Source organism: Calonectris borealis, chromosome 8 (assembly GCF_964195595.1).
Source record: "Calonectris borealis chromosome 8, bCalBor7.hap1.2, whole genome shotgun sequence".
Lineage (NCBI taxonomy): Eukaryota > Metazoa > Chordata > Aves > Procellariiformes > Procellariidae > Calonectris > Calonectris borealis.
In genome coordinates this window covers 18220976-18247882 of record NC_134319.1, presented here as the reverse complement: position 1 = coordinate 18247882, position 26907 = coordinate 18220976, and the positions used below count along the sequence as shown (strand labels likewise).

Here is a 26907-nt window from a genome sequence, read left to right as displayed (position 1 = left end):
GGTGCTGATTAAAGGGAACTTTTTCATTTACGAATGGAGTCAGTCTCTGTTTGTGGTGGTTTCTGAAGGGAACCTTAGAAATGCAAATCCCGTGGCTTTGTGGAATACCTTAAGAAATCTGGAAAACCCCATTCTTTTCCTGATAAGGGGTTAACTTAGGTATGAGATGATTGTTAACGATTTTGACACTTCATCCTTCCAGAAAGACAGACCTAAGAAGGTAACCAGTTAGCCCACTTTACACTGAGCGCCAATTTTTATGTTGCTCGGGAGATGCTACATATATGCATGTGCGTAGCGCCATATCAAGCAGTATTTGAGCACGAAGAGATGATTCAAGTTCTGACAAAAAATCCACCAGAACTTGGAAATCAGGAGACATTTCTAAAACGTTCAGCCAAGTTGCTGTGTCTTACTCTGCGAGCAGACCTCTCACCCAGCAACAGCCTTTCACCCGCATGGTGTATCGGCGAGACCTTTGCGCAGTGCCACCTCAGCCGCCCGCCTCGGCACAATGGCTAACGTTGCGCCTCGGCGAATCACCTCCCCCTCAGGAATGAGGCCCGACAGCCCGTGGCAGGGCGCGCTGCCTTCCCGCCGCATTTTCCAGGCCGTGCCCACCGCTGCCATCGCCTGCGTCCCGCTCCTCACTCCCCCGGCAGCTCTGGGGCACCTGCGAGGAGGGGCCCGCGGGAAACCCGCCATGGAGAGCCCGCTCCCGCCCGCCCTCCCGCTCCGGATGCGGGGCCGGACTTCACCTATCTTGAGCCACGCAGCTTTACACTCTCTTCGGCCGCTCGCGGTTCAGTCGGTGCCCTGCCCCGGGCGGGCAATGGGGAAACGGCCCTAACCGCCCCCGGAGCCGCCATTTCCCTCAGGGCTCTCCCGCCCCTTCCCCTGAGGCGCCGCGAGGGAGCGCCCGCGGGCGGCGGAGAGACGGGCGCCCCCCCGCCCCTTCAGGGCGGTGGCGGGGCAGGCGGGCGCCTAGCTCCGCCCTGGCGGCTCCGCGCCTCCCTTCGCGGGCGGGAGCGCGGCGGCCGGTGGAGGCGGCGCTGGGGCGGTGAGTTCTGGTGGCCCGGGCGGGGGTGGAGGCCGCGCCTTCAAGGCCAGTCTCCGCCGAGGGCCTGCAGGGCAAGCGGCCCCAAGGCGGGCTGGGCCTCGCCAGCGCCCAGCCTGAGCCGGGGGTGGCGGGGGCTGCGTTTCTCGGCCCTCGGAGCGGCCGGGAACTAGTGCCGCGGGCCCGGGGAATGCAGAGTGGCAAAGGGCGGGGGCGGCCCATGGCCGGCCGCCTCCCTCCCCCCGCCCCCCCCCCCCCCCCCCCTTCTGCTGAACGTGGGGCCTGTCGGTGAGGGCGGGGGGTTTGTAAGTGCCCGGCAGCTTCTGGCCTTCCAAACTTTGTGCTCCAAGCGCGGAGTGCTTCACGTTGAAAATATGCGTGGGTAGAGAGCGTCAGTGAAAGCATAAGTGCAATATAAAGTGGTGAAATGGCCAAGCTGCTATATGAGGGGAAAAAAGTAAGGAAAAAACCCCACAACCTCATCCCTCTCCTCATTCCATGTCATACAGTTTTCTTCTCCATGCTCAGTTTTTTCCGTTGCATGTAGATTATGGAAGAAGAAATGACAATATGTTGACTACTACAACAAATCCTTGACATACAGCAATTTCTAAGTTCAGTGCCCTTAATAACTTCCCTGAGTCCAGCAATTTTAGCAACAGTTCTCTTGGCTTGACATGTCATTTATTATTTTTAGATGGTAGAAAAAAAGTTTTGGAGTGGCCTCAGTAAGATGGCGCCCTTTCTTTAAAGCTTTCATCCTCTAGGCACATACGAAGAGACAGTCTTTCAAAAGCTTCACAAAGTTGGGCTGAGATGTAACGTTTTCCAGGTTTGCATATCTAACAAATATTAAACACAACACAAATATAACAGGGATTATATTTACATTATCGTGGTGGTTGATGGGCTTGCAGTGTTTCTAGTAACATGTTTGTTGTTGAGACTGCACAGTAAAATGAGACTACTTGTTAAATGGAAAAAACGCAGCAGCTTAAGGGGTCCGAGCATAAGTCTTTCAAGCTCAAAGGCATTGTTTTTATAGAAGTGATATAACTGAAGCTCAAAAATGAAGGGGCAGCAGCATTTGGCATTTAGTTTCAAATGGAAAAAAATCAATTCATTACAAACACGTTATTTTTCATAAAATGCCCCCATGGTACAGCAGCATCTGAGGTCAGGGTACTGTGTGACCAGGAGGCTGGGCAGCTTTGTGAAGGGAGCAGAAGAGCCTGCAACTCAGAGGTAGTATCTGTGCTGGAGCGATTACAGAGCACAGCATGAGTTAAATGATTGGTAGTACACAGATGTATTCATAGAGTTCCCATGACAAAGTCTAACTATATCTTCCAGTCTAGTTTACATCACCAAATCTGAGTTTAAACCTGATTAGCAACCAGAATGTGTCTTCTTCCCAGCTCCACTAAAAAGCATTGACTGTGTTGACCTTTCTGGTAGCCTTCCTTGCTTCTCACTCCCCTAAAAAAATAGGAAGCTGCAGGAGTAGTCATTCGTTATCCTTTTGTCCCTAACATGTTCTTTTTCCTGTTTTCTCTATGAGTATGCAAGCCTGAATTCCAGGAGGACTGACTGAGTAAAAGCATGAATGCTTCAGAGCACTGAAAATTAGAATGGGATGAAAAGTATTCCTAACTGTTAATTTCTGAGCTTAACAGACACAGCTCTTCACCAAAAAGCCAGTGCCTGGCTCCAAGATTGAAAAAAGAGACATTATTAAGACTAAGAAACAAAAAATTAATATCTTTTCATTCCCTCCCCCAAAGACTAGTGCATTTTCTTTGTTTGAAGAACCTTACAAATTTTTAAGAGAGTTGAAACAGAGTTTGCAATACCTCTGTAGCTGCCTAGGGCTGTCTAACTTTCCTGAGCTGGAAGAAACTTTCTATCTTGATGAGAAAAACTTACGTTAGGACATTATAAACCATCTCATTGATGTGTTATACATACTTGGTCATTGCCAAAACACATACAGAGGTGATAATTAAGCGTGCACTCATCCTAAAAGTAACGGTAAATAATTCTCTTGAGCCTGTGATATGTATTAACGTGTCATATACAATATAGTGGGAATGTGTGTGTTTGGGGGGAAAAAAAAAGGAGTAGGTCTTGCTTTTTTTTGAGATCAGTGTGGGAGAGTATCTGGTGATATTAAGGAGGCCTTTGCCTTTATTTCCTAGAGTAGCTTAAATGGAAGTATTCGATGTGGCAGAAGAGAGAAGAGGTATTTTTAGAAAGAAAAAAAATCATAAAGTATTTTATAGGCGGCTTTCCCATTTAGTGGCCCGTAGTCTTGTCTCTGAATGCTCTTGAGTCTGAACAAATGCTGTTCAGCATTCACTGGAAAAGTGTCACAAAGATTGAAATGTAGTGGGACAAATACTACGTGCTAGTGCCTTGACTTTCCTTACTGAGGCTGTTCAGCAAAGTATTGTTTCCATTATGTTCCTTACAAAGTTTTCACAATTTCTACATTTCTGTGGTGTTAAAGGTGGATATCATCTTTTACTTCAGGTATTTCAGGTTCTTGCAGAGATTGACGTGCCACAGTGATACAGGTCTACTGCTCCTCATGCTATGTTGTGGTTTTGTATGATTGCCTTGTGTCAAATAATGGCTTGTTAAATACCACACTGTCTTTCAGTGCAGCATGTCACTAATGCTAGAAATATTTACAGCTGTTAGTAATTTTTCTTACCAAAGTTGCAAGTTAGTTTTGGATGTAAGGTTTGCAAGTTTTTTATTTAATTTTGCTACTCCTCAATACAAAATGAAACAGGCAAGGATACGCATGTTTGTCCCTCTGTGCTACCTACTGCAAGTGTTCGCAGTGTGTTGCAAAAGTAATCCTGTCTCTGATCTGACCCTAGGAGGATAGTGCTATTGTTATAATCACATTTTAAGGTAGTATCATAAGTAGTTTTTGTAAACATACACAAGGAGAGAAATAGAGGCCTTCACAGTCTTTTTGATTTCACATAGTTATTACAAAAGATTATGTCAAATATGCTAAGTGCATAGTAACTTAAGTTACTATTTTAAGTAACTTACTAAGTGCAAGTAACTTAAAACGTATTTACAGGTCTTTTTAAACAGATATATTTCTTTTGTGTCTTTCAGAGTATCTGCTGAGTAGTGTCAAAGATTTAATTGCTGTTTATTTTTGCTAGTCCTCAGGCCAGTAGATCTGAGGAAATTGCCAGTGTTTCTTCTTGTAAAGGAAGCGTCAATGAAGTGTATACTTGCAGATTGCTAAATGCAATGAGATTACTGAGGGTAATGCGTATTCCCAAATGGGTATTGTTGAGGGTCTGATTGAGTTAGCTACAACTCAGTACTGTGTGAGAAAGACCCTAATTGAGACTGAGTTTGTAGCACTGGAATAAGAGAAAGGCAAAATCAACATACTTTTAAAACTTAACTCATTCGATGAGGCATCCTTAAAAGAGAGCATTGGTTGACCTTTTCTATTAGTTTACATTGTAAGTGTAAAGAACACTTTCTTGTGGGACTAAATCCATTCTTCTTAATGAAAAAATCATATTTTACTTTGATATTGAATTACCTTCTCTACTTCTATCTGCAAGACTTGCATGGTATTGTTTTAATAGGCAATGGCATTCCTTTGTTTCTAATACAAAGTATAGTTTTTTCATTCTTTTTTGTTTTCTTCCCCTTTTCAGGTAGCAAAGTCTGGGGGGAAGCAAGGGTTATCTATTCTTTAATGAGTAAACTGTGGAAAACAATAATTGTACTGCTGTGACTACTGTGTTTCTGACATAGGTCTGAGTGTTAAATGTTTTTCTCTTATACATACCAGTCATTTTGACAATGTCATCCAATATATATATTTAAAAATACATTCTGGAAGTAGTTGCCTGAAGTACCAGGTCTTAGTATTTTTTTTTTTAGATATTGATTAATAGGGCACATTTTCTCTAATCAGTGAATGATCTGTTACTCCACACAGAACGTTTTTTCTAGCTGTGTATTTTCTGCTGTGGTAGATATTTGATATTTGCCAAGTCACTGTGGCAAAACTTAGTATAGTTATGTGAAGTGTGTAGGCCTGCCTCTCCAGTGTGACTGGTGATCTTAATTATCTGTTTCAGAATACCTGATTTGAAACACTTGAAAATGAAGACCAGTTTTAAAGATGTGTGACTTTGTAAAAATTTCGCTCTTTTTCTATTCTGTCTAAATTAGCAATTGTAATAGCAATTTTTATTACACAAACACATTTTCACAACAATTCTAACAGAGACCTTGAACCTTGAATTGCATTTGGTCTTAATTGTCATTCAAGAAAAACAAGATCAGTGCTGTCAAATACTGGAAACCTTCCTTCTAGATGACATTCAGAAACATTTTGCAGCCCTGTCAGTTAAAAAGTTTCATCCTCTATGCTTACAAATGTGATAAGGTAATAATTTATTAGAACTTATTTCAATGAAACAAAATCACTGAAGGGAAGAGAAGGGGATCTTATCTTTCTAAATTGCCTAGTGATGTGTAGAAACTCATTCCTGGAATCTGTAAGTTTTTTTCAGGTCACTTATTTATTATGCAGGCATGCTTTTTGCTTCACGAAACTTCCGTTGCCTTGGCATTAGAACATACCAACTACGAACAGATTTGCTTTCCAGACCCATCAAACTTTCAGCCTCTGCAGTAAGTATTCTTTCAACTTCATAAATAAAACTATTTCATGCAATATTTAGAGATGCACTAATTTTGCAATGTTGCCAATATATATGCATTAGCTGTGTTTTCTTTATTTCTTGTTACATTGATCCAAACATTTGATATCAAGAACAAAACAAGATATTTTAATCAGTCAGATATTTAACCACACTAGCATAACAGAATTTGGCGATTATTGCTTTGTGTATCCTTTTCAGTCTTTAAAGTCACATCTAGCACATATCAGACCAGGAGGATTGCCTAGTTGTTAGGGCACTAGAGCTTGAATACAGGAGGCAGGTTCAATCCCAGCTTTATCACAGACTTTTGGTAAGTCAGTTAATTTCTTTGTATCTCAGTTTTCTTTTAATGAAATGAGAGTAGTGGTGCTTCTTGATACTGCAATAACAAGGGGCATTTTAACTCAAACTTAATTTTATACGGAATCTTCTCAATTTCCCAGGTTAACTGCTTATAAGATTGTGTAACTTTATTTCAAGTCTTCCAGTTTTGTTCAGAGAAAACAGAGCTTTGCGACATGGTAGGTGGTTGGAGGTCACACTCTGCATTGCATATAGAACACTGGAATGTAAATTGTGTCCCCAGGTCAGAACAGTAGTTCATCTAGTCAGCAACTTGGGACAACCAAGGCACATGTCAGATCCTTCAAAACAGATGTTCAAACCATTATACTGGACAGTTGTAGCATATTTTGCCCATATGAAAAGTTTCTTCTAGCGTGCAAGCCACTTTGAAGGTCAGCTTTTGCCTGTGTCAGTTTTTCATATGCTGTAAGTATTTGTATTCTATTTAATGGAGCTGGATGTTCTCACTAAACATGCTGAAATTTAATCCTTTTTTTTTTTTTTGAATTTTCTTAAGATCTTGGCTTCAGTTGTAGCTTTTGACATTGAATTCCACAATTTAATTTTGCATCATGTAAAAGTTTTTGATTCTATCATTATTAAACATATTGCCATTCAATTTAATCACAAGTTTCTTTGTATTAGGAAGAAAGATAAACACAAGCTTAGGGCCGGATGAGGACATACCTCTCCTGCTTAACACCAGTCTTAAGCTCTTGGAAATCCTAGCCCTGCACTTAGAAATGGCTTGAAGATTATCAAGTGATGACATAATTGGGCTAAAACAAAAAAGAGTCTTAAGAATTCTCATGGCCTTCTGGAAGAAAGAATGCTACTTAAAGTATCATTTAAAAATGTCAGTTAATTGGTTGGTTTTCTCAAAGTAGTAAGATGGACCTGAACCCCACTGTAAGCTGAATCTGTGAAAACCTGAAAACTAATGCAGGTCCAGCTATTCTGTTTTAAAACTAGTTTCAAGGCACAAGACAAAATAAATAGGAAGACTTGAATCATTAAATATTTAAACTTAAAATAGTATGGGAGCTGTAAGGTGAAGGCTTATTTTACTTGTCAATACATTTTTAGCTAGGGAAGGTTACTTAATGCAGTTAAGATTTACATTATAGCTAATTATAAAGTTCTACAGTTGATAAGCCTTTAGCTTTTAGCAAATTGAAACAATTTCAAGAAGAGCTGGTCAATGGAACAAATTTGCCCACGGCAGCATACAGAATTCTCATTATTAACTGGAAAGATTCAAGGTGAGACGTCTTATTCCTTGTAGTACAAGAAGTAGTCTAGCATGTGAAAAAAAGATGTGTGTGTAGGGCTCAGTCTAAGTAGTACCTGTGTTATTTGTATTTATATAGTACAGTCAAATATTAATCATATTTACTAAGACATACACTGTAAAATTGGATTCATCTTCTAAACCATATGTGTGTTTTTAAATAGATGCAGTACAGATTACCTAGTCAGAACTCCTTCTTAACTATGGTGTATGTTCTGTGTCAAGAAGTACAACTTCACCCGTCTAGTTATCTTAATGGTTTTCTTCCTGAGGACAAATAAAAGGTGTCCTGTGCTTGATTTCTCAGATGTTTGTGTCTCATAGATGAGGTCAGAATCATATCTGTAGAGAAGACATATGAGCAGAGAAGTATCTGTTTAATTTGATAGCTTCCCATTCTTCAAATCATTATGTATATGGTAGCTTCATTACTGTAAACAGGTTGAGTGCAAACATGTGCCTGCATAATATTTCTACTATGAGTCATTCCCATTGATTCAAATTTGAATCTTGGAGTGTAATGGTAATGCAGACATTTTCTTCTCAGAGTATGGTAGCTAGAGTATGGTTTTTGAATCTTTCAGACAATAACAATAACCAGAAGTGGTAAAAGTCACTAAAATCAGAGATCTGACTCAAAGAAACAGGAGTCTCTGGAGTACTGAGGGACTATGTAATTCCTATGTATTTTTTTTCCAGTATCAAGCTGGTTTACAAAAATAGAAATGGGCTTGCACTTTTTCTGTTTGCACATAGAAATAAATCTGCTTTTTTCCCCTAACTTTCTTTTCTCTTTTTAGCTTAAAAATACCACGGCTATCAGTAAGTTTTTCTCTGCCTTTATAGAGAGTACTCATTGAAAGTCTATTCTAAAGCAGTTTTCCAAAACCTTAACTGAAGGTCTGCATATACAGCAAAAAGATGTTCTAATGTGGTTTTGCTGTGTTGTAAGTAAATACTTTAAAGTTTTAAAAGTCTGAATGAAAATAGGAAATGTCTGTGCTATTTTCCTCTTACCCATCAATTTAACAAATAAAATTACATAGAAAATGCATGCTTTCCAAAGTGGATTGAGCAGAAATTGGGTTAGAAATAACACAGTCTTTAAGTTGTTAGTATATCATAGGCAATAAAAAGAAATTTTCTTTTCTTTTTAGGTGATCTTTTAAAGCTGTTGAGCTAAATTATGCCCCTGCTCCATCTTTGCTGAAAGATCAGGGGTTTTAGGTAATGATGAATGAGAATTTAGGACATTTTTGTGTATTTTCTTGTTAGTCTGAATTCAAGCTATTATAGAAGCTTTAATGAAAGAACATGCCTACAATTTTGTGTAACTACTGAATTCAGCTGGCAATGGTATATTTGAGAAAGCATGCAGGAGGGTTTGTCATGCAGAATCCAACAATATGGTACTTTGTCTTTCTTAACAAAACCCTTCTGTCTGTATATTTGGATCTTGCAGACAATGGCCTTCAGACACGAAAACACAAGACGAATTGAAGGCCTTGATAGCAATGTGTGGTAAGTAAAAGGAAAATATCTGCAAATTTCAGAAAATATCTTTGGCCGGTATATTTTCTTTCCAAATTGATAATTATTGCCAATCAGAAGGTACATAGCACTTGCTATCTCTGCTGAAATATATTTGGCACCTACTTAGAAGCAATGAACCAAATTCTGTTAAAGGTGTGAATTAATTCTTATTTTGAGCTTTAAATATTACACTTGGGCTTCTCTTCATCTAGTAAATCACATAAGACAAGTATAACTCTTGGGCATGGTAGTATGGCTGACTTTCAAATTTAAATGTTAATTTTGTTGAGTAATGTATTTCAATTACACTTGATTTGTGTTTACCAAATGAGTCCGATTTCTTTTTAAAGCCATTATACTTGTCTTTATAATTTAGCTCATTATTTTTAATACCTTTTTTCTAGGTATTAAATTGGTCTCAAAGCAATATTGCCATCACTGGTAAATACAGGATGATGTTAGCGATTTTGGGCTTACATTAGTTGTATGTATATATGTACACAAGGTGTTTTGGTTATCCAGCCTCAAACTCATTTTTAGAAATTTGTATTAATTTTTGACAGAACTGTGATGTTATGTGGGGTGGTTTTGGTTTTGTTTGGTGTTTTGTGTTTTTGGTTTTTTTTTTTTTTTTTTTTTTTTTTTTAAATCTTGTTAACATTTGGGTAGTGAGGAAAGGGTAAAATGCAAAGCTTACCTGTGAAGGGAGGAAAAAAAAATTGTTCAAGAATCCTAACGTTTGTGTCTGACAGGCAACTAGGAACAGTTAATGAACAGCCTGAAACAGTCTGTTACCTAAAATCACAAAAAAAAATTTATAGCACTCTGAGGTGACTGGATAGTTTAAATGACACCTTCACTTGAAGAATCTAGCCTTTAAATCATTTAATGTGCCTGTTCTAATTAGGTCTACTTCATTTTGCAAAGATGGTAGTGTTTCATTTCTGCCCATATCCAGAGTTACTGTGTGTTTGTGTGTGTGCACATCTGAGCACAGTTCTGCTGGCAGAAAAGTTATTCTGTGGATGTAGAAAGTCAGCCTTTTATTGGGTTCCTTCTGACTCCTGTGGTTACTTACTATTCTCTCAGCCCCCACCTCTCCATGTGAGCACTCTACTTAAACCTGTTTCCACTGCTGTGGATTTGGCAAAATGAAATACTTTTTTTACCTTTTAATGCTGATGAAGGAAAAGATAATTTCATCTGGTATGTTAACTTTAAGATGTTTCTTCCCTTTAGGGTTGAATTTACAAAGGTGGCAGCAGATCCCTCAATTGTTAATCTTGGTCAAGGCCTTCCTGATATATCCCCTCCCAGCTATGTTAAAGAAGAGCTGGCAAAGGCAGCGGCAGTTGACAGATTGAACCAGTACACACGAGGCTTTGTAAGTACTGTGGAACTTGAGGATCCAAGTTCAGTGGAGAACATGCCACAGGGAAAAAACCTGACTTTAAATCTGTAGGTCATACTGTTATGTCCCAAATTAAGTTGATCTAGTACTGTTACTAATGAACATCCTCTGTGTAGCTTCTTCACAGAGAATCCTTCAGCAAGAGCAAGATGGTAGAGCACATGTGGGATAGATGGTTTTTGAAGAGTCAATTCACAGTTTAAAGCATGTAAATTATACATTTACCTCCGATTTGGTCAGTGTAAACATGAATCAGATAGGATAATGGTAGAATGAGAAAGAAATACTTGATACCAGTTGAGACAGCGCCTCTAGGATCAAGAAAAGATTCACCCATAACATTTAGTAGATTTCAGAGATTAGGAAGTGATGAAAACGGTAGGTTTTTGCCCCTAGAAGATAGTCACTATCCATTCTGTAAGTTGGCTTGTAGAATTTATGTCTTGAGCTGGGTGTGAGTGTGTGGCATTTATCATTGTCCAAGGCAGGATACTCACGTGGACTATTACTGGTTTAGTATGACCACTTCCTTGTTTGGTTTATCTTTCTTATGTTTTGTGGTAAAGATAAACTATATTGCCCAACTGAGAATCATGTGTCAGGATTGCTACAAGACCCTAAGGAGTCTCTCTAGTATTTTTCTAGATGACCATGTCATGCAACAGTGATGGAAAAACATTGTGTAGACTGGTAGGCCAGCAATTGCTTTGGTAGCTGTGGCATCATTGTGTATATATTCCAACATAACTTTTTGCCTATTCTCTGAGAATCTGCATGCATTAGAACTGATGGGGAGCAGCAGTGGCCAGCAGCTCCCTAAAGGAGAAGCTATCAGAGTGAGCAGGCTGGAGACCTCATCAGCCAGGGCCCAGTCTCACGGTACCTGAGCAAGGCGGGCCCAGAGATGGTGGCTGAGGTCAGCCCAGATCACCAGGCAAGCCTGTGGTGGTGAGGTGGGCCCGAGGTCAAGCCAGGAAGTCAACTACAGGTCAGGCCCGGCAATGGTAACCACGGTTAGACGTACCCAGTGATCACTGGGCAGGTCCATGGTGACGAGGCTGGTCTAAGGTCAAGCCACAGAATCAGTCTACAGGTATGGGCCGGGATCAACAGGGTCTATGGCCAGGTACAGGCATGGCTGAATTGCAGACCAGCAACCCTACTGCATAGCGCTTAAATGGAGCCCCTGGACCAGGGGCACAGCTCTGGGTAGAGGCCCCAGGTGAAGCTGGTCAGGGCCATTAAGGCCTATTAGGGCACTCAGGGCCCCGGCAAGAACTGAAAAAAGAAAAAAAAAAATCCCCAGTGAATGTAGCCTCATTACCATCCTTCTTTGGGTCACTTTGTTTAATTACCTTTAGTTGTGTGCAGAGTCTCTGCAAGAATAGAGAGAGTTATATATATGTATACTTGAAAGTATAAAGCAATTGTTTAGTGGCAGACACACACAAAAGATGGGTGGGATTTAGTGAACTTCTGGGATAAGCATTAGTATGTTCATCAGCCACAATGAGATACCTGAAAAGTCATTGCTCACCAGGCAGACAAGGTTTTGGAGGAGCCTTGGCACAGGGGGAAAGGCTACAGAGAGAATGGGCTACAGTCTACCCTCCGGCAAATATTCACAGACTGATTCTCTAAAATAATTTGCAAATCAAGCATAAATATAATTTTCCCAATGCAAGCAATTATTCAATATTTACTTCTTTCACTTTGTTCTTTATTTCCAAATAGTTTGATAATTCCCATGATAACTATGAATGTTTGTAGATATATTATACTGTAGGTAGTAATTAAAGAGGAATTTTTATCAATATTCCCATTTTCAGCCTTTGCATTTCCTCTACAAACTTCTGCAGTTCTAAGGTTTTTGAGCACAAATACTTGTGGTAGCAAATGTAGGAAGGATGAGTATGAATGATGCACATCCATCGGATAATTGAGACATTGTCTCAGCTCTCTGCAGCGCTTGGACCTCTCATTGACTGTAGGGCTATGGCCTGTAGAGTGACCTAACGTGGCTTGGGTGGTGCAGCATTCCTGTGTAGCTGACACACTCATGGCAAGAAATGGCTGTCATTTGACTCAATAATGACTTGTAAGCCTTAATTTATGGTAATGTTCTTGTTTACAGAAGGGTTAATGATTTTATGCCTTGTGTGTAGAGGTACAATGTTCAGTATTTTAGAGAAGGATTTTTGTTACATAGTTGCATTTTCTCACACGCTGCTTTCTATTTCTACCAGGTATCCAAAAATAAAAAAGATTTTCACAGCAGGAAACCTGTAGTCTTCCTAAGTGAACAGAATTGTACCTTCTTATTTCCGTATTGTGTATGACCTTTGTTGCATGCTTGTTTTATTGTTCTTTGCACATTTTGAGAAGAGCGCGTTAACCGCCTGTCCCCGTAGGGAACACAAATGGTGAATGGTGCTCTGAGATTTGGATATGATTATATCATTCTGATCACAAGTGTTGTTTACCAGCAGTATACAAACAGAATAAAAAGATTGCACCAAATAATTTTTATTTGAAAGATAAGGAAAGAAATAGAAGGAGCTTCAGATGGAAATATGGGCAGGTGGGAAAGAGACTTTAAAGGGGATGAGGATGAATTGTTGTCAGAGTATTCCCTTCTCTCCTCCCGTCTCTTGTCCTAGTGCTCCTATAGGCTACCTGGAGCTATCCTGAGATGTGATAATAAGATAGAAGTTAAAAAGCATCAGATACACAAAAAGAATTTCCTAGTAGATACGAATAAATTGAAACCACTTTTCTTCCCCTAATGGGCAAAAACTTTAAACCATGCTACCTGTTAACAGCCATTAGTACTGAGGGCTCATCTCGTATTTTTCTATTTCTAAAATGTATTATTTTGATATATGTCGAAAAAACCCCCAAACATAGGCTTTGTACATTGTCAGGAACACATGAACCAGTTGCATTTGTTTGCTTTAAACAGGGACATCCGTCGCTGGTGAAAGCCTTGTCTCAAGTGTACGAGAGAGTTTGTGGAAGAAGGATTGATCCTCTCACAGATATCCTGGTGACCGTGGGAGCTTATGGATCTCTCTTTAGTACAATACAGGCATTAATTCAAGAGGGAGACGAAGTAAGTTTTTATTTGAAATATTCACGTATACTCACTGAAATGAGAATTTCCCTGTTTTTTATTCATCCACTTTTAAATATAAGTTAATGTTGGGGCTTCTTTCTGATGTCCATTAATTTGATTTGTTACAGTTGCACATCTGACTTACAGTTTCAGAAGCTGTGATCAGGAGACCATTCTTCGGATGTCTTCCTATCATTCACCAACTTACAAACTCCTTTCTTTCATACTTATAGTACCTGTAGCAGTTTCTTTATCATTATTACTGTTAGGTGACAATATTACTGTACTGACATTACACACTGATTTATTATTTGAGAAAACTTGTGGGCTGTTGTCTGCAACAGAAGATAAGGGTGACACAAAGTATTGTTCGTGTTTGAATAACCATTGTGTATCAAGTTCTGTTTTGGACCATTGCATGGTAGCAGAAAAGCATGAAAGTCCTTTAAAGAAAGGATTGGTCATTTACGGTACTAGCTGTGATGATTCATCCTTTCACTACTGATGTCTGCCTTTTTTACAATTATATTAAAAGTAATTTTGGGGGAATATTTGTTTGTACCTGTAGTGGACAAGAACTTTTTGTGTTGTCATGCATTTTGCTTTCAGTGTTTTGTTGGTGTCGCTTGTATAATGTATTCTCATCTGTATCTTTTCTTCCTTTTCTGTTGCGGTGATACTCATTTCTCTTTTTTTGTAACAGTTCTCTGTTATTAGCCTTTGTTTGTTTTTTTTTTTTTCCTGTTGTCTAGCCTCTACACAATTTTCCTTGAATTTGTCCTCTTTTTCTACCTGAAAATTTTCTTCTGATAAAATTTGAGGACTTAAGCCATTCTTCTGAGATTTCTAGATACTTGGAAATCCTGGAATTTCATGGACAGAATTAGGGCAGCTGTGCTGTGGTTCAACAATTTGCTATTGCTATCTCCCATCTTTGCATCTTTGCCTTGCACCTTCAAATCTGTGTGCAGGACCCAAACATTCCTAATATTATATCTTAATAGTTGTAATGTGTAACAATAGAAGAACAGCCTCTGTGTGTTGTCAAAAATGAGTAGTGCTTATCATAGACTGAGGACATTGTTATATGATGTTCTAAAAGGAGGAACATTCTGTAATGTTAGATCAGGATGGAGTGCCAGAAACATTATCAAGTTATACCACCGAAGTAAATCTGGAAATATGATGGTATCATGCACGGTAAATTCTCTGTTTCTGATACTGATGATTGTAATTTCAGGTAATAATAATAGAGCCATTTTATGACTGTTATGAACCTATGGTAAAGATGGCGGGTGCAAAGCCTGTTTTTATCCCACTGAGATATGTGAGTAGCTTTTTAAAAATTACTTATCATATAAAGTTTTTCATCCATACTCAATACAGTTTGATGAACACCTTCTAGGCGATGCTTTTCTGTATAGTTTTTCATAGTATCCAATTATATAAAAATGAGATAGATTGCTATAGTGTAAGTCTGAGACAATGATAATCCAAAGCAGATAGAATATTTTATTAGTGTTAGAGAAGGTGGGACAATGTTTCTCATTTACTTTAATTTGTGCATTCTGAAAGCTGATCAAAATTCCTTTTTTGGATGTCATCAGAGAATGTTTTCAGTGCAATTAAGGGAAGGAGGATCACATATCACTGCAATTTCTGTATCTGCTGGTTTTCAAAAGATTTGGTTTCTGATCCCTTCAGGAACTCCTACAGTGACAGAATATAATTTCTTTTCCAAAATCTGCTTACTAAATAAGGAGCGATCATGCAGTAGACATATTTGCTATACATATGAGAATTACTGTTTCCTTTATTGGTAAAAAGGAATAATTTTGGTATGGGTTAATTTTCAAATTGGTACTGCTGGCATTATGCTGGCAGCTTGCAAGAATTGTTCTGGATGCAAAGTGTTGATCCTGTTACCATTACCTTCGGTGACTGGCAGCCTCGCATGGGGAAGGCTGAGGGGCTCTTTAGGCAGGACTGTTGCATGAACACCATGAAATCAGAACAACACAGAGTGACAAAACCTTCAGGACTGCAGTGGGACTAGGTGAGACTGTTCCTCTGGGTGCCTTCCTTCTAGGGACGTTTTGAATGACAGGGTTGCTCCAAGTATTTTCTGTTTCACACCCTTATTTTTGGTCTGGCCCTCTCCCAGTAATGTGTAGGTGTCAGAAAGTTAGTGTGGCTGTGCTTTTTGTTCTCTGTAGCAACTGGCCCAAACTTCTGTTGTCCTTGTGTAACACCACAGCAACTCCAGAGCCTCAGTGGTGCAGATTTTTAACTGTTTGGCCATTTTCATATGGACAAGGAGGAGGAAAAGACCTTGAATCTGTCCAGCGGTGATCAATCTTTCCAGGCAAGCATGCACACACTTGTTTTAGTGTCTGGGAAGGCCATAAACTCTCCTGTCATGTGACTTGTCTTCCTGCATTACACACTGTTATAATCAGCATGTGTGTAACCAGATCCTGGAAACCCGTTCCTGGGGAGGCTTTAAGACAGACCGTGACCAGGCGAGGACAGCCACTGTCATAAGAATTTACCTTGCTTTTAGCCTCCCTGCCTGTTCCTAGAAGTGCTTTCTCCCAGGAGAGCAGGACAGATTGGATAGGTTGTCAAGTATGGTTATGAAAGTGTCTGAGGGTGATAAGTTGGGCATCTCTGTTTAGACTGTAACATGTTGTATTCAAGTAATGCATAAATTTATTGGGGTTTTTTTTAGAAAAATGATGGAAACTCTGCATCTAGTGCTGATTGGGTCTTAGATCCTGCTGAACTTGCAAAGAAATTTAATTCCAAAACAAAAGCAATTATTCTGAATACCCCGCACAACCCTATAGGCAAGGTAAGAGTCCTGCTTTAACACTACTGTAATTTCAGAGTATGCCTTAAATACTGTGATCAATGCATTGTCCCTTACTTTCTTGTATCCCAGGTGTTTACCAGAGAAGAGCTCCAAGTAATAGCTGATCTCTGTATTAAACATGATACCCTGTGCATCAGCGATGAGGTGTATGAATGGCTGGTGTATAAAGGAAACAAACACATTAAAATAGGTACTGATTTTTTGTGGCATCTTAGAAGTGGTTGAGGAATCATGTTGTAAATGTGCCTCTCGCAGATAATGGTTGCTGGAAGGAGCTCAAACTTCAAGCTTTGACTATTTTACAATGTTTAGACTCTAAGGAGGAGAGCCCCTCCCCTTTCTGAAAAATATTTTAAAGAATAATTTCCAAATAGAATTTCCAAAAGCTCTTAAGTGACTTTGGAGCAGAAACCAGTGGGACTGATGCTCATAATCAGTTATGATCATCTGAATATCCCATCCTTATTCAGTTACTTTGTTGGCCATGACAGGTGTAACTGCTGTTCACATATGTATATTGGACTGTGCTTTGCTGAAGAACTAATAGAAGGAACAGGGATTAAAACTTCCTTCTCAAAGCATTGTAGAGATAATCAATGAGGGAAATGCATAATGAGGAACACAATTATTTTTGCCCCACTACTTATAAAAAGAAAAAAAAGTATAAAGGTTAGTGCAGAGATAGTGCAGGAACGCTGTGCAGGAACACATGAACAAAGTGCGGGGACAGTGTTAAATAATGGACATTGAATTCAATGAAGTAAGTCGCTGCGTGGGCAGTGTGAAAGCATGCTAAAGTGTCCAGGCAGTATTGCTACAGGGGTAAAGCACCATTGCAAGAACAAACCAGAAGACCAAATGTGATGTTATGTCCCTGTCCCTCTAGTTTTACTTGATCCAAGTTTCACTGAAGTTAGTGGAATCACTCCCACTGTCTCGGAAAAAGTGAATCTAGTGCAGGTTACTGAACTCCTTCCTCAATCCTATAATGCTACAGCTAAGCATTTATGTAAAGTTTCTAGTGTGGTGGTCTCGGTTTGATCTGCTGATGTATTTGAGCTGGCTAAAGTCCAAAACTTACTTCTTATATGTACAGACGTTTTGTTTCTGATGGTAGCATCTTGCATGAACTATCTGTTATGATGTACTTATTGTCATTTTGTTATGATGTACATATTGTCATGAAGGCACATTTCAGTCGTGTGCAATAGACATCTAGTTGAGATTAAACAATGAAATCAAGAGACATAAATATAACTTAGACATGAAACGCATAGCTTTTTTCCTGGCTTTACCAGCGGTTGAATGCTGAATAACTTTGCTTCTATGCTTCAATTCCACATATGTAGAGTGGCAATAAAAGAAACGTTCCATTAGTGGGGGCTACATCATTGTAAAAACTGAATCTTCTAAATAATAGAAAGGAAATTATATCTAAATGACCTTGCAATACTTGTTAGCTCAGCTACACAGTTGCTGATCATGCAGCTGCAGTACATTGATTGTATTGGCCATGCATAGGCTATGAGTCTGTTTTGAAAGTGGCCTAATTTCATGGCTGTTGTGGTGCCTTGGTAGTGATACCTTCTCGAAGACCTTCAGACATGGAAGAAGGGGAACATTTTGGGTACATTCATGTGATAGTAATCTGAGTCAGTGCATCTAACACGTTACCATAGTAACTGATCATGTGTGGCTTATCATGTCCCAACTGCAAAGTAAAATGAGTTAAATTAAAGCTTTCTTCATGGGCTTAGCAGTCGTTCATGCAAATAGCCGTCCTCAGGACCAAAAATCTCCGTGGGTGGTGTAAGGTAATCTGTTTTTCCTTTGCAATGGCAGCAGGTCCGAACACTCATGTTGTCAGTTATGCTTTGTCTTAGTGGACAGGTGGTGAATTCTTAGGACACAGTAACTTTATCGTTCATTAGTATCAGTATTGTCATTTTAATGCTTCAAACCAAAACATTTCCAGTTGAACAAAAGGCATTCTGTAGTTTAGCATAAAATGTAAAAATACTGTCTAATGATAATGCAAGTTAAAGCCTGGACAGTTAGTCAGTTAGGTTTAGGTACATACTCTAACAGATCCCATGATATCATCTTTAGCTTTAGTGTTAAAATTACTTATTATATGTGTCAGTTTGCACTTCATTAGTTTTTAAATAGTAGTCAGACCTGGTTATGGTGTCATATAATAATGTTGCCATATGGTGCAGAGGAATTTCCCTCTCTATTTAAAACTTGCTGCTTGTAAAAGCAATGGAGCTGCTTCTTTCCCTGTGCCCTTTTGCTGCTGCTATTGTTTGAAATGCTGTTACATTCCATCTCCAAGGTTGAATTCTTACGACTGTGTGGCAAAACAGTCTCACTAGAGGGCATTAGCTTTGAAATTCAATTCTTTTTGCAGTCTGTGAAAGCTAGTTTGGTTGCCTTTAGGAAGTGATCTATAGTCTTGACCTAGCTAGCTAGAAGATGCATCTGTTCAAACTGCGTTTTTTTTTCAAGGTCACAGAGCAGTTGAGTGAATATGGGTGGGCTAATAGGAGTATGAGTTTCTTTCCTGCTGTTTTGTTTCTCTTCTTGGCAAGTGTGCTCAAGAAAATACAATACATGTTTTCAAATAACTGCAAAGACTTATACCATGTCTAATGCTGATAACTGCTGCAAAAACTTCCTTATGAAATTCAGTGGTTTTATTTGGAAAATCTTTGTTTGTTGGTCTCCCTAGAGAGGGGATTTAACAATTGACAGATTCATTGGTAGTGGTTCTAGTGTACAAATGAGGTGGAGCCGGATGTTATTGACCACTGCAACTGTAGTAGCGGTATGACCTTGCCTAACTTTGTGTCTCAGACTTAAGTGTGTCTTGATTTATTTGTTTCTGTTGAAAATGAATTAAGTTAAAGAGTCCAAATAGAGCTCCCCTGAAGCAGTGTACAGAAAAAAATTTGCAAACTACAGGAAGAGACCTTTGCTCTGTCATCTTCTTGGAAAGGAGACAAAGAATTTTGGTCTCCTACCAGATACAAATACAGAGAGAGAGATAGGCCTCCCTGCGTCCCTTAATCTTTGCAGACATCCTTAGCTAGCTGCTATTGTCAGTCAGTCCCAGGTCTGTTCAAATCATATAACAAAACATAATTTAGTTACTTGCTCTGCTAGTTTTCTGATTCTTATGGTGTTTGATTCTGGGTTAGAAGTCTTAGTAATTGTTTTCTTTTTCTGATGTCTGAGACAGCCACTGACACTGACCTGGACAATTCTATTAAAATGGCTTGCAGTGCCTGACTTAATGTTGTATATGGTGCTATTATCAGGCATCAGAAATAATGCTGTCTTGAGATGAATGGGTAGCCACTTCTTAGATCATATCTTTCTTATGAATAATTATGCATTTCAGCTGAGGATAACTAACAGGTAGTTTTCACAAACGTGCCTCTCATTTTCTGCCTCTTCTTTCTCCGTTCATTAATCCTTACTTATTTTCATGCCAAAAAGCATTGGCCCATATATCCTTTCTCATTTGTTACAATTGCTGTAATTTTAGAATATTCTCATTGCTTGCTTAATATGCTGCAATGATATATCAACATATAGCTCTGAGCTAGGGGCATTACAGTTTTTCTAACTACATGGAATATGTGAGTGCACCTGTACCTAATTTATTTTATTTTATATACAGCTACATTGCCAGGTATGTGGGAAAGAACAATAACTATAGGAAGTGCTGGAAAAACATATAGTGTAACTGGCTGGAAGGTAAGAAAAATCAATATAAAAGAGTTCAGTTATATAAATAACAGAATTCATTTATTACACTAAAAAAGTCTCCGTTTTTATGACCTGTCTTTTGAAAGCTTCTGGCAAATCTGTGTCTCCAAAACATGAAGATAGCATTCAGTTGGAGCAATTACCTATCTTGAACACCCATGTTTTAATTCACTTCTTGTCTCTTGATTAATAAGTTTTTGTGAGAAAACAATACTAAAAAAATAAACACAGCATGATTTGTTCAAAACCAATCAAGATTCTTGGTGAAAACATTGGATATTATCATATTTTAACTTTCCAGTTTTGTGGTGATATTTTCAGATTGTGATAATGGTATGTTTTGGAATGGCTTATATTTCTGTAAAATATTTAATGATAATATTTTGCTTGACTTTAAAATAAATATCAGAAAGTAAACAAAAATATTTAACCATTTGGCAACTAAATTCTTTCTTCTTCATCACCTGTGTTCAAACTGAACCATGACATATATGATTCAGTAGTGAGCTTTTGTTTTATGCTCAAACCACCTTTGACACAGGAGCTTATGAGAAGGAAAGATTCTAAAACAATTAGGAATAACATTCCTAATAAATACTCAGTTTGATTTCTAAGCCTTGTCCTATGAAGAGTTAAAAGTTTGCTCAGTACCCTGTGAGAGATAGGGATAAGTGAAATTATAACTGTTGTCTCAAATCTAGAATTTTTTTAATGGTATCATTCAACAAACTTTGTGTAAACAAGCTCTTTTCTTAATTCTTTATCAAAACAAATTCACTACCAATTCTTAAAATAGAAAAACTTGAGACATTGGCTAATTTTAATTCTTTGTTAATTTTTAGTAACACCAATGCTGTAAGTATAACATATGCATGCTTTCTTCCCTTAGCTTGGTTGGTCTATTGGCCCCCAGAACCTGATTAAGCATTTGCAAGTTGTTCACCAAAATACACTGTATACTTGTCCCACTCCATTACAGGTAGGTACAGATGGGGCAGAGGAGGTTATTTTCTAGTGTAGCAAAACTGTAGGCCTCACTGTAATAAAGCAATAATAAAGCAACTGTAATAAAGCAATAATCCCAACAATGAATTTTTAGTTGTCAAAGTATATATTCTGGGGTGCAAGAAGAGGAGACAAATTTGATCAGCTCACCAGACATTTAAAAAAAAAAAAAAAATCAGTCTTGCAGATTTCTTCTTCTTTCACCTACAAACTGCTTCTTCTTGCATAAAACATGACAATCTTAGCAGTGTCCTAGCAAACACAAATAAAAGTTGTTGCAGTAAGGTCTTGTTTTACTAAACATTATCTCTGTCTACTAGTTTCTAGTATTCTATGATACATTATTATCAATAATTTAAACTTTGCCACAATTCAGATTGTAAACCCTTGTGTCAAGGACTGCGACTTCTGTATATGATTAGTGCCTAGCAAATGATTGGATGCTTTGGGTGTTGCCACAGCACAAAGTAACAAACAAATTACACACTTGGAGTTGCCTGTGTTATTTGTATATGCTGATTTGCTTAATAAAGGCCTGAATTGAAGAAAAATCCATGTGATTTCAGTAGGAAGCGTGTGAGTGTCTGTGAGTTTACTGAGTGTCCATGAGTACTTTGAACGTTGATTATATTTCCAGGAAGCTTTGGCACAAGCGTTTTGGATAGACTATGAACGCATGGATGACCCAGACTGCTATTTTTACTCACTGTCTCGAGAGCTGGAAAGCAAGCGTGATCGGATGGCTCAGCTACTTCAAGAAGCTGGACTAAAGCCTGTCATTCCAGATGGAGGATACTTTATGATTGTTGATGTTTCTACATTAAGTTAGTATAAAGTTTATTAAAAAGGGTGTGGAAAGCAAATATTATAGTTAATTTGAAAATGCAACTTTCATTTTGAACTATATTCTCATTTCATGTTTGCATAACGTTGTCAGAAGTGCTAGCTGGGACTGAAATTTTCCATTTGACCTTAGCCTGGGAGGTAAATTTTATAAGCTTCAGCAAAGCCTTTGTTTGTGATCCTAACTACTGTCTGTGTTTTGCAAAGCTTTGGCAAGATTTTAGGGAGGATAAAGGAGATGGATAAAAATTTCTATTTTCAAAAGGTCTATGATTATGAAAAAGTTTGAGAGCCAAACACCTGGCTTAATATCCTGAGTTCATACCATTTGTACTTTCCCCTTTCTGTTTTTGTTTGTTTTGTTTGTTTGTTTTTCTTAATCTGAAGTCATACCCTGAAGGCTCTTTAAGGCATTCTGATTCCTAAATTCTGTAAAATGCTACCAAAATTTACAAAACCTTTTGGAAATTCAGATTATGGTAAGTTTGAAGGAAGAATTCCCACACAGGAACATTTTCTAGTTCCACATTTCTCAATAACTGGTCCTAACGGCACTTGTCATTCACACAGAAATGTTTAAACACAGCTGGACCTCGCAGTGCTACCATGTGTCAGAAAGTTTTAGATACCCCAGTTTCACAGATGAGAAAACTGCAGTTGCAGTGATTATTGCTGTCCATGCAATAAATACACTCTTCAGTACCCTCCACAGTCCTGATCCCTGAATAACCCAGACTTGAGGACTTCTTGGAGTACTGCATGGCTTTCTTCCAAGCTACATGTCTGAATTTGCTTTGAATGGAAAGCAAGTGCTCAGGTCAGAAGGGAAAGGTTCAGTCTGTTGGCCCGTTTTAATTGTTATAGTATGATTTTTTAAATTATATTTTAAAATAAAAGCATACATCTTTATTCTTATGTATTAACTATAATAAAGTGCTGTTAATGAATGCCTTTCCAATGGAGTCTAGGAAATCTTACAACATGTTTTTTTTAAATTTAATTTTTTTAGATGTGGATCTCTCTGATGTAGATGAGAAACAACCTTATGATTATAAATTTGTCAAATGGATGATAACATCTAAGGTAAGATGTCTGAGTCATACTCTAGTTTTGGAAATGCTTGTCTACTGAAAGCAAGAGCAGTGCAACTGTACTTATTAAATAATGCAGTAGAGATATTCCATTCAAAATATTACTTGGTGTTTATAGTAACTGCTGATAATGATGTGGCTAAAATACTGCTAAATATGCTGAAAATGTACCCTGTAGGTTTGTGTTACATCCCAGCACTTTTCTTTCAGCATGCTTAAATGCTAGTTGTACAAAAGTACCTTTGAAATGTTTGCCCTAAGAAAAGTAATTTCAGTTTAGTTAAGCCTAGCTAGTGCATACAAAACCAAACCTTGTCTTTCCCTTGCATCTTGCGAGCGAGAGTTCTAGAAATGGAATAGTAAAATCATCATGCTTAAAACAGATTTTTTTATACATACATAAAATAAGCAAATATTATTTCTGTTTTATGTTTCAGAAGCTGTCAGCGATTCCTCTTTCAGCATTCTGTGGTCCTGAGACAAAAAGGCAGTTTGAAAAATATATACGTTTTTGCTTCATTAAGGTAAATTTGTGTCCTAGGAAGACTGTAGACTCCTAAAAATCAGTGCAGTACAGAAATCTGCAAGAGACTGATTGTTACATTTTGCCCAGGATCTCCTGAGTTGGATGGTTTTAGGAATAGAAAGTTAGCTTCGTGTAAAATTCAGCACAAAGTAGCTTCAACTGTCTTTTTGCTGAGGGACTTCAAACCATAATGTGGGTGGCATGGCTAAGAAGGGCAACTGGCTAACTTTCTTAGCTTACTCTATTGATTTTTAAAAACATTCTTGACCAATGGTGACAGTGAAAATGAATGACACAGGTACGCTATCAATTAAGGTGAATTCTGTAATCCAGAGCAGAGAATAATTGTATAGCAGAGTGGTATACCCCATGCCCATTCAGTTTCCAACAACAAAAACAGTGAAGAGGTCACATTCAAGTTTAGCTCACTTGCCTGAAAATACATAGAAAATTCACAGGAGCTCCAAATTACAAAAGAAAACAAAGACACAGGAAGTTACCTTACATGATTTTTGTGAATCAGCTGACTTTTGCCATTTTGTGAGTACCTCCTTTTCACATGTTCTTCCTCCTGTTGAATCTGTTCTTGAAAAGACTGAAGGACTTTGGGGACAGGTACATAGGCTTTGGTAAGCCTGCAGCCCTAAGATGTTTCCTGATTGTTCTGTAACAGAGTCAGCATAACGGAACATGTGCAACTCCTTAACTGTTCTAGTATAAAGATCGGAGCCTTTGCTTGAACCAATAATGAAAGGGAGTTTCTGCTTGTGTTACTTAGCTCGTTTGATGAGGTATAAAGACTGTGATATAAACTGAGCCAGTAACAACCAGGATGAAACTTGCTGGTTGTAAATGTGGCTTGCCCAGGATGAACAGCACTAATCATGTCAAGTTAAAGGTACTTGTATGACTCACCAGGTTGTAGCCAAGCCACACAACTGACCAGTGGATAGATTATCCATATTTAGAGGCATTATGTTTAAGTAGTTCACAGCATAACTTGGTTGCATGGAGATTTAAAAATCCCACTGTACACATAAAGATTAGGAACCTATGCTAGCTTGTCTCCAATATAGAGCTGCCAAGTATATCACGACATAAATGCCAGGCATTTATATAAGAAGTATTGCTTTCATTAAATTTGATAGTATGAATGCTGAGAAAATGTTATCTTTTAAATATACCTAATAAATATTTGCAAGGAATCAGCACTGAATTCTTTGTGTAGTCTAGATTTGTAGCTATAACTGTTAATGAAAAACTGACTGACAGATACTTACAGGATGCAAGTGAAACTGCCAAATACTGATTTGGGATGTTATAATCATGACTGCTACTCTCTTTTCAAGAACTCCATACTTGCAGTAATAGTGATATTCCTTCTCTTGCAGAAAGACGGCACACTAGATGCAGCTGAAGTGATCCTGAAGAACTGGAATAAACAGACAGCCTGATTTTTCTTATTAACTCTTCCACCTGGTACAATTATCGAATAGTAGGGTTTTTTATTGCAAATTTAAGAATAAATTAGTTAATACAATACAGAATGAATATGACATTGTAAATAACTTTGTGCTGCCACCTGCTGAGGAGTTAAAACAATGATTTACTGAAATATCTGTAATGCAACTCAGAGGTTATTATCAGTCTTTTCAAAATCATTTACTTTTTTCCTAAAAAAAAATATATGGGATTCACTTATTTTACTGAAAGACAAAAATTTGTAGGACTCTGTGTAAAATAAAGAGATGATATGGGTATTTTAAAACTTAAAAGAAAAAAGTGGGAGGTGTTTTTAGTGTGAGATAGTATAGGAACTAGGGGTGAGACTTAAACAACATGGTTTGTGAAACCCAATAGCCTGCAGTGGAGGAAAATTAAGATATGCCTCATATTAGGTAATTGCAGTGACTTTCTACATACATATTTACCTACCCTGTCCATGCACAAATTGCATCAGTTTAAATACAGTGATTGAGTTAAATCAATACAGTGTTTATACTATAGGCAAGATCGAAAAGTGCTAAGTTGCATAATTACTATTTTATTTTCCCACAATAGTCACGTGTGCTGTTCTGAAAGTATTTAGTCCTCAATAAAATTATAAAAGTGGCATCTAGAATAGGAATTCTATTTACTCATGTCTACCTATTTATTTTTTTATTACATGGATGAATCTACAAAGCAAAATAGAAGACTTTGCTTTAGAGGCTCCTTAACAGTCAGATGTACAGTGACATAATTAATTCTGACATCCTTTTTCGTACCATGTTCACAAGATTAGTAACTTCACACCAAACTTATTGCAAACTCTTTAAGGGGGAGCATGGAGATGGGCCTAATACTGTGCTATGGAGCTCAACTAACTTTGTTTCAAGCTCAGCTGCTAAGACTGTTTCAAAAGAGATCAATATGGAGAATTCCTTTCTAGTTGCCTCCTATTTCAGTTCTCTCTGCGATCTTTTAATCTGTGTATGTTTCCTACCAGCAGAAGCAATCCAGGAAGGTAACCTTTTAAGGCTATGTGTTATGTTCTCCATGTTGTTTCTATATTCTTCCTACAGGTCTTATGGTGGAAAGCCTGAACAAATTCAGTAGTAGTAATTTTGCAAATACTTTACTCATTCTGTGATCACACAGCTGGAATCTTAACTAAATTCCATAAGGCTGTGACCGTGGCCAGGACCTAAAAAAACGTATAGAAACTGGACTGTGAGAACCGCTGCTAGGCTTTTTCATTAGTACTTCTTGGTCTTGGGCTTTTGGGAGTCCAGTAGCTGGGACTTCTGTAGTCTTTGTAGCTGTCTTGCACTGCATTCCCCGAATCTCACCAGAAGATGGTTGGTTGGTATTTTTAACGTGGTGTGTAGTCTTTATGTAGAAAAATCAACTTAGTAATTAAAATGACTTAACTGGAATTTCAGTAGGAATTTCATGTGGAAATTCCTACATTAAATTCCAGGAGGAACTATTTTTTTAAGATACTAAATTTCTGTGAAATCTACACTCTGTTTTACAAGGAGTTTAAAATCTGTTTATGTAAGTTGCACTGGCGAGCTGTGCTGTTGCAGGAACTAAGAGGGCAGTGCAACAGTCTATTGAGCTGCATGGTAATTTAGGAAAGGAAAATGTAAAATAGTCTGCTGCTTTAATTGAAAAATAAATTTTTGTAAAATTAAGCAATTTTTTCTAGCATAAATACATGGTAAAAACATAGGCTTCTATGAAATGTTTGTATGATTATGTGAATCAAAATGTTCTAATTTCTTAAGCCTCTGAAATGATACAAAATAATAAAATATTTGAATTTTTGTTTCTTG

General features: G+C 38.1%; 1 protein-coding gene across 8 annotated transcripts; it reads left to right on the top strand.

The window, feature by feature from the left end:
• Positions 1-994: 994 nt before the first annotated feature.
• KYAT3 (kynurenine aminotransferase 3) lies at positions 995-26907 on the top strand. 8 transcript variants are annotated; one of them, XM_075156220.1, is made up of 14 exons: positions 995-1060; positions 5646-5746; positions 8877-8935; positions 10187-10331; positions 13321-13470; positions 14714-14800; positions 16205-16327; positions 16418-16538; positions 20034-20110; positions 21012-21101; positions 21765-21951; positions 22980-23053; positions 23499-23585; positions 24979-26907. In XM_075156220.1, the coding sequence occupies exons 2-14, from the start codon at positions 5648-5650 to the stop codon at positions 25039-25041; spliced, it is 1362 nt and encodes a 453-aa protein (XP_075012321.1). In that variant the 5' UTR covers positions 995-1060; positions 5646-5647; the 3' UTR covers positions 25042-26907. The 8 variants fall into 8 exon arrangements, 7 of the variants coding, with proteins under 7 accessions (XP_075012321.1, XP_075012325.1, XP_075012322.1 ...); XM_075156221.1 differs by having other exon boundaries at positions 1015-1060; positions 5626-5746; XM_075156222.1 differs by having other exon boundaries at positions 1017-1060; positions 5616-5746.